General features: G+C 36.1%; 1 protein-coding gene across 2 annotated transcripts in view; it reads right to left on the bottom strand.

The window, feature by feature from the left end:
* LRP2 (LDL receptor related protein 2) overlaps positions 1-15,359 on the bottom strand; it is a 109,718-nt gene that overhangs the window by 81,273 nt on the left and 13,086 nt on the right. For both annotated transcript variants that reach the window (XM_033065246.1, XM_033065247.1), the window contains exons 2-8: positions 12,312-12,419; positions 10,239-10,361; positions 7,706-7,822; positions 2,352-2,462; positions 2,117-2,230; positions 1,562-1,678; positions 631-774 (exon numbers count right to left, since the gene is read on the bottom strand). In XM_033065246.1, the coding sequence (XP_032921137.1) occupies positions 631-774; positions 1,562-1,678; positions 2,117-2,230; positions 2,352-2,462; positions 7,706-7,822; positions 10,239-10,361; positions 12,312-12,419 (834 nt within the window). The remainder of the gene's footprint in view (positions 1-630; positions 775-1,561; positions 1,679-2,116; positions 2,231-2,351; positions 2,463-7,705; positions 7,823-10,238; positions 10,362-12,311; positions 12,420-15,359) is intronic.

The following is a 15,359-nucleotide window of genomic DNA, read 5'->3' as shown; positions in this document are numbered from 1 at the left end:
ATAAGCTTTCATCTCCTCTTATTTTTTCTACCCTCCTATCCCAAAAGGCATGATTTTGTTAATAGGAATTTTAATCTTCCTAGAATTAAAACACACCAGTCCTTGTCCTCAGAGGGATTTGATATTTGTAGGATTAGAGTGAAATTAACAGGAACTATGCATGCTCATTGCCACCAACAGAAAAAATCCAGTGTACCACTAAGTGGAGAAACAGACATCCCAGGTAAAAAGGTATTTTTTAAAATCCTAATCTTTATAGTGAATTAGTCAAAGCTTAGGATATACTGATTCAATGCTGTGTTCTGATCAGCACAAATCATTACTTCTTACTTATACAAAGGGACAAACAGATATATAAACAAAGAAGGCATACAGCACACCTTTCCCTGGCTTTATGAACATATTTTAGGGTATGGAGAGCAAGTCAAAATCCTTATTTGTGAAATTTCATGTACAATTTTTAAAAAAGAAATTGTTTCTTTGCAGCATATATGCCTCTTTCAGATCATCCAGTCAAAACAGTGAGCTTTGAAAATTTCAGTATTGTTTAGGAGACAAAAGGTGAACATAAAAAGATGTCAATGTTGACGTTTCTGTCATTCTGTGTATGTTTTTCATTCTAATACATACTGCAGTGTCTGCCTGCAGTGATGTTAGTTTCATCTTCTCCTTCAGGACAGTCTGCAGTTCCATCACACACTTTCCCAATTGGAATGCAATGCCCTGATCCAGGGCAGGCCCACTCTCCTGGGTAGCATTCATGGTGACCACTTTCTGTGGAAAAGAAAAACAAGAACAATGAAGAGCATGTTTCAAATACAAAAATGTCTTCTCTAACAGCTTCCCAAAGCATCTCTATCCTTCAATACCTAGTTTCTGTTTCTTGCACACAGCTGGAAAAGACTATAAACATTATCTATATTTACTTGTCATGCTTTTATGCTCAAACCATAATGCCAACAATACTGGGGTAGACAACACATGAATACCTTTTAGTTTTGTTAGAAACAGTAACACCATTTAGCTTTAAACTAACCAGTGCACCAGAAATGGAATTATAGTTTTGTGATTTCAAAACACATAAATGCTGTCTGGATAAAGAGAATAATGTTTATCATAGAAAAAGCCAATGAAAAAGAAATCTCATTCACACTCTCATTCATTAAAGCTGCTGTTTCTTACATGACAAATCTTGGCAGGATCTGAGTTAATTTCATTTTGAAATAATGGGTTTTGGTTATTAGAAGCCTCATGTGTCTTAACAGATGACCTGAAAAATCTCCACTGGCTAAAGAACCAAAACAAAATATAAAAGAGAATATATAAAAGAAAATATATATTGCTATGTGCTAAACTTAGTTTGCATCATACTAGTATCACAATAATTCTCATACAAAACGACAACAAAAATATTGCCAAAGTGGAAAAAAAAAAAAAAATGAAGGTGGAATTCTATGGTTTTAAAAGAAATTAAACTTATTCAGAACATAGATGTAGGTTAGATGTAGGTTAGTATCATCTTCCTCTGAAAATACCATTGGAAGTTAGCAATAGTATTTACCACATCCTCTTTCATCTTCATTGTCTTCACAATCATCGTCTCCATCGCAAACCCAGCTCTGATGAATGCAACGGCCACTCGGGCAAGTGAAGAAGTTGCCTCTGCAAGTTGCATAAGCTACGGAAAGAAACATAAGAAAATTTAAATGCTCTAAGTGGTTAAAAGGGTAAAAATAATAGTATTGTCTCATATATGACCACATATTATATTTCCTAAAGATTTAGGCAAACATTGCTAGGTTCTTCTCATTTAGGTATGAATTACCTTTGGTTCATGCTGAAATTAAGATGACAACAACATAAGTGTAAGTATATGTATTAAGAACGAGACTATCACTGAATCCAGCAAATTCAAATAGTCAAACACACCCAGGAACTTAGCAGCAAAGACTATCAAAGTAGCACTGCAATTTTCATCATTCTATACAAAAGACTACTTGTAGAACAGTGATTTGTTGTTGACAGCTCTACAGCCAAGCAATCTGGTTCCTGCTATCTGCTTGAACCAGGTCTCAGTAAACAATTAAGAAAGTGGGAAAAAAAAGAAACATCATACTGCAGGAGTTTTCATCACTCCTATCTCCGCAGTCATCATCATGGTCACAGATAAAGGCTCGCGGGATGCACTCTCCATTAGCACACTGGAACTGAGTACTGGTACATCCACGTGCTGAAAAAGATTTTAGCACGGAAACACATACAGAAAATCTGTCAGAAAACCACAGTGTTTAACTCCAAAAAAAGGTCTATAAAGCAAATTTATTTGGGATCACTCCGCATAGGGGACTTACTGCAGTTAGCTTCATCGGAAGAATCTCTGCAATCAACTTTGCCATCACATCGTTGGCTTGTATTAAAACATGCTCCATTTGCACAGGATAACTGTTCACATCTTGGGTAGTCTGAAATAAAAAATCCTTGATATTAGCATGATATTAGACTATAATGGGTCATATCCATCTAGTGTCAACAGAATACCTTGGTTTAAAGGAAAAAAGGGAATACAATACTCCATTACTAGTAGTCCTATACTTGTAATCCATTTACACAGTATATTGTCTTCTCCAACAGATATTAAAGAATACCCTCTAGATGGATGCTACAAAACCTTGAAAGCAACAAGAGAAAAATTAAATGCCTTTCCACACCCCAAAAAGATTTGCAACCCAAACAGTTTACAATATGATAGAAATCAATGGAACATAAAAGGAGAGCAAACACTGAACACTTATTTTATTCATACCTCAGTTTTACACTATCCTGATCTTAATAAAAGTGTTTAAATAGCAAAGGATTTCCTGAAATTTACAGCTCCTAGGTCCTCTTAAAGTGTCTTGAGGTTCTCAAACTCAGAGACCTCAGGATTTTATGTTTTTTTTCCAATTAAGGCAAAGATATTAAATTTTCATGTTCCATGAAAGATGGTAGAACCATTGGTTTTCATTACTTGTTTCCCCTTTCACAAAAGAAAACAGATTCTGCAGAAATAATGATTTTTTAGGTCTTAGATATTCCACTTATATAGATGACCTATAGGCAAATACAAGGGATTGTTTCAAATGACTTAAAACAAACTCTGAGAACACTTATCCATACAAGTTCAGTGGAAGTATCCAACAAATTAAGCATATGTGCATGCTAGAGTTGAGCAGGAGAACACGAGCTCATAGTTTAGCATGTTGTTGTGTAGACAAAAACTACATTTTTCGGTCAAATGACAAATAAGAAAGCAAAGAATTGGTAATTTTAGTAATTGGATTTATTGAACCTTTGTCTCTGTAGAGAAGATAAAGGAACTCAAGACACAGCCAAGTAACGCTTTGCACATTTTAGATTTTCAGTTTGAATTCTTATCCCACTTTTACTTCTCTAGGAGTTAATAAAGCAGATGGAGATACTGTTTCTTTACCTTCTCCTCCCAAAACCTTTGACTAATTTTGCAGAAAACTAAAAAGAAATGTTTCCATAGTCATGACAATTCCTAGAAGATAATAGGAGTTTTGTGAAAGTTGGGGGAATGTTCTTCACCTGTGGTCATTCCAATGCTCAGGAAGAACGGGAGTTCTTCTTTCTCTCCCCTCAGGCATTTTCTTAGCCAAAATACTTCTACACAATCTGTCTCCCTGATGCATGCCAACACTTCAGTTGCAAAATACAAATAACTGGCAAACACCAGCACAAATGACAGATGAAACACCTTGCTCCTTGTAACTGTTTTGAGCCAACAGTTGCAAACAAATTTAAATGGCATCTTTCAAAGGACACATGGAAGATGTTTGAACCTATGTCACAGGAATTGCTAAACCTACATTATTTTGGGCTCTGTCTAACATTCCTGTTCTCCAAACATATAAACCCATAAAGAACAGCAACAGGAAATAGTTGCAACTAGTATTTGATTCAGCACAAGCTGATTTCTGTCACACAGTCAGCAGTATAAGCTTGCATAACCCTAATCCATGTTACAAGGAGTAGAAATAAAAGGAAAAAAATAAAGGCAATTTCCTACTAACAAGTGTCTTACTGCAACATGTACAAACATTTTACAAAACAAAGTTAATTAAAACTGCTTGATTCACTGCCATGAGTCACCACGTCACAGTGGTCAAAGCATTGCCCAGACAGCTCACAGCCTACCAGAGACACCAGGAGGGAGACTTGCTCCCAAAGCCCAACAATCCTATGAGCTACATGATACCAGGCAGTGCTCATAGCAGAGATGCTTTCAGAGCTGGCAGACAGTCCAGACCCTCATTCCAGGCCTTAAGTGCTGATTTTGATGCCTGAGACTCCAGCCTTTGGCTGCCTGCCTTACATTGCTCCAGTTTTGCTACTTCCCTGTCCCAAACTCTTCCTGGTAGAGATATTTCCTTCAGCCTGAACTTCTCCCTTCTATAGCTGCTACATGTAATTCGTCCAACATCCAGAATATTAGTCTCTGACTATGGTCTTTCTCTTCTTTCTAGGACTGCACCTCTTAGGATCTCTTCAGTTCTTGATCTTTGTTCACTCTCACTCTGGACTCCGCAAATTAATCCCAGAGTTGGTTGCCCACTTCCTGACCACAACAGCTATTTAGCATAGCAAACAAGAGGCAGGAATTCACAGTTAGGCAATTGACCTATGGCAGCAACTCAACACCAAAATTAGAATCAAAAATCCAGTGTATCTTGGCCCACACTTGGCCCACTAGCTTCAAACAATATGTCATTAAAGTACTGCCCTTTTCTCCCTCACAGCCTCAGCATAGTGCTCAGAGCAGCATCCAGAAAGGTTATTCTGCCACAGCAAAGCAAAATGGACATGGCTGGGATTTTCATTTTTCAACTATGAAGCTGAGGCATGAAAGGGAATTCTATCTTCACTGAAAGAAATAAAATATGTAACATAAAAATCACACCAGTATTGGTTGCCTACTCCCAAAAAGCATTTGCTACCCCAAATAGTCTGCCATTTCATTCTATGTTTCTAAAGTTTTAATTTTAAAGTATTTGCTAGTTGCTGTTTTAAAAAGCTAGAAAACAGCCTGATAGGTGTATTTTAAAAAATTAAAAGCCATAATTTTATGAAATCAAACCAGCTTCAGTGCACTAATTGTATGACCTGTAGCTGAAGCATTGTTCTGATGTTTATCTTAGCCTCTGCATGGGTAGTTTTCCCTTGCTGTTAATCCCATTAGCAATAAAATGGACTAAGGCTCTGAATTCCTTTGTTCTGTTTTTTTACATGTTTAATTGCAGACTTAGTTTATATTGGTGACATTTTTTATTTGACTACTTTCTTAAATAATGTAATTTATTCAGGAATAAAACTTTATCTTTCTAACAATATAAATCTGTTTCCAGACAGATGAGTGAGTGCAAAGCATAAGTAATGAGACCTAAGTTTGCATTTTGTTGCACTCTGTGAAACACCAGAATAAATTATAAATAACTTTATTCTTGTGTTGTTCATGGGTGTTTCATTTTTATTTATGAAAAGTTTTAGTTCAAATTAAATAAGAGGAAATTAGTGAAAAAGGAAAAGGCCAAAATAGTACTATTCCTCTTACATTTTTTTATATCAGATAATGTGGAAAAGAAAAGACACTAAACACTGGGAAAAATTAACATTCAAAGCAAGTCTTAAAATCTGCTCCAAAAATCACTTACACTAATCCATACTATACAGTTAATCATAAATCACCAAATTGTAAATTTTATTTTATGGCTTCTGTTGAAAGTTCCAAGCCTTGCAAAGACAAAAAGGCAATAAAATTAACCAGCCTTCCTCAAGAGTCTTGTCATTATATTCTTGGATCCTCTTGTCTTCAGTACTGTCACATTTCTTTAAACTAGTCCAACCTACTTTCAAGGTTCCACGTCACAGTCATTCTTCTGTCTCAGAGGGACTGTCAACACATATTCTAATAAACCAGAGTAGAGGCTGTTGAATGATAGGAGGCAGTCCCTCTCCTTGGGGCTAAATATGCTGCCCCCACAAGTCATGAGGCCTATTTGCTGATGCAGCAATGATTGCCTTTCCTCCACAGCAGTAGAGTGCTACTGTTAATATATCTAGAGAGCCCTTTCCTCATTGCTGTTTTAATTTACCTAGCTGAGAATGTTGAAATAAAATGTGTACTTCAATTTTCAAACATCACAGCAGTTTCTAGTTTGAAGAATTTTAAGTATCGTCCTTAGGACTCCACTCCTAGACTGACACAGATTTACTGAATTATAACCATCATACCACGGCACTTGGTTATTTCACACTGTATTCAACGACTACTCACAGGTTTCTTAGAGATGCTCAGCAGCTCCAGTTCTTTAATTCACAGATAATACATTTTTAAAACAGATATCTTTTGTTCAGGGTTTTTTTCATGTATGACAGATTTGTTAAATTAAGTTACCAACTTCATTTCTTTCTCTAAACTTTAAAAGAAAAAAATGCCAATCTAGAGAAGATATTCTTCCAGTAGTGAGATGGGGTACTTTGGAACTTGGCTTTTAGCCATTTGTATTGGCGACTTCAGAAGCGGCTGTGGGTCTATCACATTAAAAATTCCAAGCTGGATGACTTAGAAACATTTTATTCCAGACTATCATATAGTCCTAAATCCCCTTTCGCTCTACATATGCACAATTTTAGCCATTTGTGAGCCAAGGATAAACCACATTAGCAGTCGGATGACCATACAGTCTCCCTTTACACAACATATGCTTTTTTCCCCTTAAGCACAGTCAATAACAAAGTTTCTTTTCTAGCTTCTTTGTCCATTCATTACCACCCCAGCCTCTTTCCCCATCTTCTGCCCTGGGTCTGGTTCTAAGTGAAGTGTACAGTTATCTTTGCTCCCCAAAGGCACACTATGTTCTAGCAGCTTATATGTTACATGTCACTCAGGATGTGTGGAACTTTTCCTTCAGACTAACAATGAACAGACATGCCCGTTACACACACACTGTTATATAAGTAATAGACAAAAACATTTCTGAAAGACACAGCCTTTATTCTGTGGCCAGCTTTCCTTTCCATCAGTATTCAACCTAGGCCAGAATTTAGGAAGACTGTCACCAGACAGGTAGCCTCAAGTCTGGGGAAGTTAGAATGAAAAAAACTACTTGTCCATCTGCATTTTATTGGCACAATATAAACAACTAATCTGAATAGTGTATGACTAAATCATCTCCACAGGAATCTACAGTCTAGAATAAAATGCTTTTGAAGGAATCAAATCTCCTCACGTAAGTCATTTGGAGTCAAATTTTGCTTTTCTATACAGCCTATAACTACTACTGATTTTATATGGAGTATGCAAAAACAACATTAAAAACTTCAGTAAAGTTAGCTCTGAGTGTCCCAAAGCCATAAGACAATTACACACGGTTGCCTTTTTACAGTGCAATATTAATTATCTTTCAGATGATGAGAAACAATATGACCTGATCCTGTGGTGGCAGTTTGCACTTCAGTTCTGTGGTAACCGATCTGTATCAGAACATCAGCTCTAATACACAGAAGAATCTGAAATGTAACTCTTGCAACAAAAAGCATATTGTGGTCATCCTGTCTATCAACAAGCCCTTTAATCTTACAAATGTATTAAAATGCCACAGAGAGAAGAGATGAAACCAGATCCCGTGCTAGGATTAAGACTCACGGCAGGCTCTCTCATCTGTTCCATCAGTGCAGTCCTCCACTCGGTCGCACCAGTACGCGCCTGGGATGCACTGTCCATCGGAGCACGTGAACTGCTGACTTGTGCAAGTCCTCCCCGCTGCAACAAACAGACACACAATCAGGCTTCCCTATCAACCAAGGCTTTTTATGAGGAAAAATATCTTCCTTCCTCTTTAACTACTTCATGTTTCTCACAAATATCAGTAAAACACTTTCTCCCCCTGTATCTCAAGGGGATGAAAGAACACTTGACAAGCACACAGCTGACAGCACAGCTCTGGGACGGTTCCTGTAGTCTGCAAGGTCACTGCTTTTCTCCACTGAGGAATTGACCTCTATGTTAAAAAGTACCTCCCTATAATTATTCTGTCTAAAATATTAAATTACCAATTCTACCTGATTTAAAGTTTCTCTTATTTTATTTACTGGGTCAAAATATAACAGTAATTGTAAGTTATTCAGTCAACTGGAATGTCACAATGTAAACACAGCAGAGCTGGAGGTAAGGCACTGCTTTCTAATACAGTCAGAGCCTCAACAGTCAGGAATAGTTTGCATATATAACTAATGGAGGATTGAGAATGATTATGTCTCTTCTCTTGACAGCTGTCAGGAAAAAGTAACCACATAAAACTGTTCACTTTGTTTCCACTGCAGCTAAACTACACTTTCAGGTAAACTAACAGAAATCTGTAAAGATATGGATAAAGGGCAAGTTTACTACTAACTCTTCCTTCCCTCTGCTACCTACACATTTGTTCCTTTCAAACTCATGTTGTATCTCAACATCATCCCAGTTGATACACTGGTATCTTGTCATCTGCTGCTCTACAGGGTTCTACAGCTGTGTTCCCAAAATACAATCAGCTACTGGGATACCAGTTTCAGACAAAAAACAAGAGCCAGACAGAAAAGTAAAACAAATTTCTGCATGTATGACTTCCAGAACTGTCAGCCAGTTTTCCCAAGAAAAACTTTTAATATTTCAAGGAGGAAAATCTCCTCCAGCTTTCCAAAATATTGAGATAAAAAGTCCCTTTAGAGCCAGGAGATGACTCAAAAATGGCAACAGCACAGTGCCACTGTGCAGACAGACACTTATGATTAACCAGTACATGGTGAACAATGCTACAGTGACCCAGTTCCAAAGTCAAACTCAGAGCTGTTGCTCATTTTGCATTTTGTGTTTACAGATTCTTTAGTTAAAACATAACCAGCAGTTCTGCTGACACCTCCTCAGAGGAAGAAGGGAGCAAAAAGTAGTTATCTATCATTCACAATTTTCCATCCTCAGTGGATGAAGATGGAATCAAGATACAAAAGCAGAAACCAAGTCTGGAAGGAGCAAAATCCTTCCAAAATAAACATTTCGATCTCCCCAGAGGTTGGTGAGTAGCTCCAGAGCTGTCCAGTTTAAAGAAATTACAAAAAAATTATACATAGAATCAAAATTTAAATGAATTAATCTTATCTTCATCACTTAGAGTAACTTTTAATACTAGAAATGGCAGAAAAACCATCCTTCAGAACACTACAGTTGTTCTCTTGTCTTTTGCAGCAATTCAGAGAATGTAATTTGGTGCAGTAATCATCCCAGGTCACTGTTCACCACTGTGGCAGTATTTATAGCCCTTCAAAATGCTTAGTCATTAAATTCTAAGCCAGAGTAACATATTTTATTTGTCTATCAATACTAAGAAAAGAACAAACCCAATGGCTGTGTCAGTTAGTCTGTTAAATTATTTTCTTTATCTAAACTGTGCAGAGAACATTAAACACTTTAGTTGAAAACAGCAATTCAGACATGAATAATGCACTGTTTAGCACGTTTAAAGTGAAATACTAATCAGAATTATGTTCTGATTTTAAGCTGTCCAAATGATAATGAAAGACTAGACTCCCACTAGACACCAAGACCACAGATATTTCTCCTCTCTGAGTGTGAGAAAGAATGACTCTGTTAATTCTATTAATTAAACAACCTATTAATTAAAGATATTAATTAAATAATAATGCTACTAAATACATTGCTGAAAATCATACAGGAATATTTATCAATGTTTGCTGATTACTGATAATTCCTCCTGTTTTATATACAAATAAATCTCAAAGTCATCTAAAAAGAATTAATTTTTCTTATATATAGTTCTGAGATGCCACTGTGAATTTCGTTAACCAATAAATAGAGCAGATATAATAATATCTATATTTCACCATTTTTGAAATTACTAAATTTTTTATCAAGTATAAAACTAATATACACTTGATATTTTATATTTTTCTCTTTTTAATTAAAAAAAACATAAATAGTTTTCAGATTTCAAGACCTGGAGACATCTTTTTAGACGTATTTTCTGTATTTTATCTACTTCAGACTTCAGATTATTTCTAGAAATACTTTAGAGAGACTTCTGTATTTACAGAGGGCTTGTTTCTGTATGTTCTCAATATGTTGCTACGTAAATTGCATTATTTCACAAAGCTGGTATAATACTGGAAGTTAAAATACTTACGACATTGCTGATGTTCATCTGAGCCATCTTCACAATCCTCTTCATCATCACAAACCCATGACTGTGGAATACATTCCCCATCAGCCTGACACTGAAACTGATTTCCCTCACAGGTAGGTTGTGCTAATGAAAGCAATGAAAAAAATTGTCATTTCATAGACATCTGCAAAAGCACTTTCAAAGAAAATAATTGCATAAGGGAAAAGAAGCTCTAAGGTGCAAGTGTCAAGGAATTGTAACTTCCATGAAACACATGAGGCATTTAACAGATCAAAGAAAATGGACAGACCAGAGAGGGAGAAGTGGACGCACAAAAAGATGCTCAAAGGCAAAATTCAGCTTAGTAAACTCCTGCATAGACTCTTCAGCCTTTTATCCTCTCCCCGAGACACAAGCTCCTCTCGGAGGGAGACCCCAAAAACTTTCCAGGTTCTGACCAGCCCTCTGGCAGGCCCTTTTTTCACTTTTGTATACAGTCACACTACCTTCCCCAGTCTCACAGGGGTCTGTTCAATTACTCTCACTCCACCTCAGTTGCTTTATCCCTGGTAAGAACATGATCTCCCAAAACAAGCTCATGATTCTTCCCTGTGAATTCATGAGGCAAAAGTAAGGGTCAGATTAGAACAAGCTGAATGTTGTTCCAGCTCCACTCTGTACCCTTCAAATAGACAAACAGGGAACCATCAAAGAGAAAGATCAAAATAAATGTTTGAAACTGTGTCATAGCTTACTCCATCCCTAGTTAATACTCCTGAAAGAATCCCTAGTACAACACAGTCCAGTAAACAGGACTTGACCATCTTGACCATCTCTGTTCTCAAGATTGTGTTTTTGCAGAAATAGAAGGTCAACTTGAAACACCTTGTGCTCATGGGATGATATGCAAGCACGACTATCAATTTCACCAAATCATCGAGGGAGAAAATAAAACCAGTTTGCAGAATTAGTGTTGAAAAGTACAAAAAATAACATCAGTAGTAAATTAATTAGACGGATAGAATTGATCACATACTACAGACGTACTTCATGCATACTTTAAGTCCTGCTTCAAGAACCAAAGAATAATCTTTTAGTATGAATTTAACCTCAGACCAGTTTCAAACAATCATGCTAGGCACTCATGTGCCCCACTACATGTAGAACATTAACATACAGTTTTTAAATCTTTTTTAAAATTAATTTTTCATTATTGCTGTAGGACAACACCATTTTGTTTTGCCAGTTTAAAGGCATTCTTCACCCAGTACCACACCAGGTTTTTCTGCAGCTAAAGTTCTAAGCAACAAGTCAGACTGCCAAGCCATGTCAGTGGCCTCCAATTATTACGTGGGTCAAGCAGCAAAGAAATAATAACAGTGTAAAAAGAACAGATATAAATTAGTCTCACTCCCTATCAGTTGATGAGCAAAAATTGGCCTAATCTTTAAGTGGACTATTAATTGCACCAACCCACAAGACTCTAACAACACTAGAACTGAGAAAGTAAAATACAGGCAAGTTCTTGAAAACAGACTGTGGAGGCAAATTCTTCATTCTCACAACTTTTCCATTCAGCTTGAGAGAATCTTTGTGCACAGATATTACAGTCCATATTAATAAAATTGTTGTTCCTGAGATGCTGACACAGCACAATCAACTCTAGACAATTAAGCATGATTCCAGTTTGGGTACTGCAGGTACAGTTAGTTGTCCAGGTCTGAAAAATCCAAAGATTTTTCACAAGCCATACTGGTGGTAGCTGTATATACATCCAATATTCAGGATTACATGCAATATTCATGGCTACATCTACTTAGAACATTAGTCATAATATGAAACTGCATTATTGGACAGTCAGATTTTTAAGAAAAGGTTAGTCATGTTAGAAGCTGAGCACTACTTCATTTTCTGGGTACCGAAGCTAAATGAGCTCATGGAATATGACTCAAATAGATTCTGCAGTATCTCATGACAGCTAGTAGCTTTTTCCCAATTCAATATTCACTCTTGTATCATAGGTATAGCTGAGCACACCGGAATCTCCTAATTTCTTGTATTAAAAAGGAGTTGGTCTGTGTTTGTTTCACTTACGGCAGCCAGCTTCATCCGTATCATCCGAGCAGTCTCTGGCCCCATCGCACCTCCAGTCTGCAGGAATACAGCGGCCATTGCCACAGCGGAACTGCCCCTGCTCACATCCTGGGGTAAAACACAGGAACAGGCAGCTAAGCAGGACAAACACAGAAAAACAGGCAGCACAATTCGTCAAGAACTCTAGTTTATCCACTGCTTTGCAGTATGGAGAGAAAATAATATTTAAAAAAAACCCACCAAAGATACTACAAAAATATTAAAAAGTATATATGCAAAAAAAGAGCTCTATATACCCAGTCAAACAAACAAAAACAACAAAAAATCAAGTATTACAGAACATCTCCAAATAAACTGCGAGAAAATTTCAATAATTGTAGTATTTGTATATTATACAAACAAAACAAAACTAATTATAAAAAAGGAAAGAATAACCGAAACAAGTCTCAGAATGTATCAATTTTAAATTCCCAAGCAGTACAGACTTTAAATAAAGCTAGGGCATAATTTTCCACATTATATCTAGGGGCCAAACATGCTAACCATTAGTGCTCTCCAAAGTGTATGAGGATTTAAAAACATACAATAATAATCCCCTTAGCTGATGTGGAAATCTTGTTTCAGTGGTAACTGGTTGAAAGTATAGAAATATCTCAGTTTTGTTTTGCTTTTTAATAATGCCCTCATACTTAAAATATTTCCTCTGAAGTACAGGAAAGCATGTCTTGAGTCAAGATTTGAATAGCAAATAATGTTAAAAGAAATTAAGCTTTCAGACATTTATGGCTGATCAAAAGCTATCCTGCTGTCATTCGCTCCTGCCTGATCTACTAAAGATTAGGACCTGATAAAGAAGCATTCATTCCCAGGTGTAAATGCAGCTGGATCAGGCCTTTATTAGTCAACTAATGAAATCTCCAGTCTGTAGGAAAGAGAAGAGGCACTGTTTATGGCCTTTAGTTGTGACTACAGCCTCATAAAAAGGGAGGGAACAGTTTTATAGATCCTCAAAACAATGAGCTACAGCATAATTAGGTTCAACAGAGTTCTGTTTCATGTTAATCTGTTGTCAGCACCTCAGAGAGGGGAACGCTGAAAAAACTTTAGGTAGTAGCAAAGTCCAATTCTGGAAAAAAATTCTGTTTCCTGATTTAATTAATAACCATATAATAAAATTACATCTTTCAATTATTCTGAGTGATTTGCCCAGAGAAGATAACCTCAGCACACATAAAGCACAACCATCTATTTTGTGAATTCATGATGACATAAATAACATGCTACCTAACTTGCATGTAAAACCAGGCATATCAACACTGTCACATAAACACATTTAAGTGATGTATTCCTCAGGGATATAGGCAAGCTACTTTATGCAAGGAATGTTCAAATCTGATTGTCTGGTAGTGACACCCTGATTTATAATGTATCCTGCAAATGGTCAAAAATTTCACTTGGATAAATGGTGGTACGGAGTGGTACAGGAGTATGTTCACCCAAATACCTTCTACAGACTAATGCATGATGGTGGTTGGTGGTGCAGGTCTGGGGTTGGTGGTGCAGGTCTCTTATCAACTACCTTTAAAACACAACAACCTCCCTTGCAAAAATGCCCTGAAGGAATGTACAAGTTCACTCTGGAATCCCAGGCCCTCTCCCTGAATTTTGCCCTACAAAGCAACATTTTCATATGAGATTAGCAGTTAAAGCTCTAAAAATACAACATATAACTGACCATTTATCAATTGCAATTACTGTGCAAAACAAATACTAAATATTCTTGTAGATTTAGTATTTTGTGGCTATTCAAAAATACTCACAGTCACTTAAAAACACAATCTACAATAAAAAATCAAATCTGCATCCACATGATTAGGATTTTTAATGAAACATGCTTATAAACAAGCAATATGAGCAACTTGTGTATTATTTCTAAATAATAACTACCTACAAAAATTTCAAGCACTATGTACGGCAATAATTTATTTTTCCTATCTTGTACTAAGTTCTTAGAATTAAACATACCCTTACAGTGATTAAAATTAGGTGATAACACTGATAAACCTTTTTTAAAGCAGTATAAACATAGCAGTCTTTGTACAGTACCAGAAATGGTAACTGAAGGTTAACAGAAAATCTGCAAGTCACACAGTTCTGCTACTCTCTATAATACTTTTCAGAATTATAATTCAAGATGCTCACACCTATATACAGGAAGAACTGTATCAATGTGCATTTATACAATTCTTCAGCAGATCTGTTATAATTAATTATGACATTAAGCTTCACAGTGTTATCTGCTGTCCTTACTTATAACTGAAGGCAAAGAGCTCTGAAACACCTACAAATATTATGAAAGACTAACGCTTCAATTTATCACTGTTTTTTATTATCTTTAGAACAAAGAAAATTACCTAGGAGATAATTATGTAAATTCATTTCAAAAAATCTTTGAAGATCAGTAATATGAAAGAAGTAAAAGTGATCTGCAGTATCAAGGGCACTTCTTACAGAGGTTCTTAAAAGCTTCTGTTTCATCTCTGAGCAAAAACAATTCTAACTTTTATAAAGGAGAAAGCAATCAGGGGAAAAAATACATGATTATGAAGTTACTGCCACAAATACCCAGAAGAAATAACCAGAAAGAATGAAAAATAACCATGTCAGTAATAACCAGATTTGGTATATTCTATGCAATGTGAGCCTGCAGCACCTGGGTTTCAGCAAGAGCAGGGACTGTCAGAAAACAAGGGCTATTTGCTTGTTTATTGATGTTATTTGAAGCCTCAATTCACTGAAGAATTAGTCATTAGTAATTTTATGGAAGGTTTTCCTTTCAACAAATTTTTGTAGGTTTTTTTTAATGGTAAAGCAGATCATTAATCAGTCAAATATTACAAAAAATAATACTAATGAGCTAATTTCCATAGAAATTCAGATTTACTCTAACAAACACTGAAATAGGAAGGAAATAACCATTGAGCTTAAAAACAAGCAATAAAGTAATCAGTCTTTGCTTTCATGCTTAGAATTTGCTAATAAAACAAT

Source organism: Catharus ustulatus, chromosome 7, assembly GCF_009819885.2.
Source record: "Catharus ustulatus isolate bCatUst1 chromosome 7, bCatUst1.pri.v2, whole genome shotgun sequence".
Classification (NCBI taxonomy): domain Eukaryota; kingdom Metazoa; phylum Chordata; class Aves; order Passeriformes; family Turdidae; genus Catharus; species Catharus ustulatus.
This window is presented reverse-complemented; position numbering and strand designations above follow the sequence as displayed.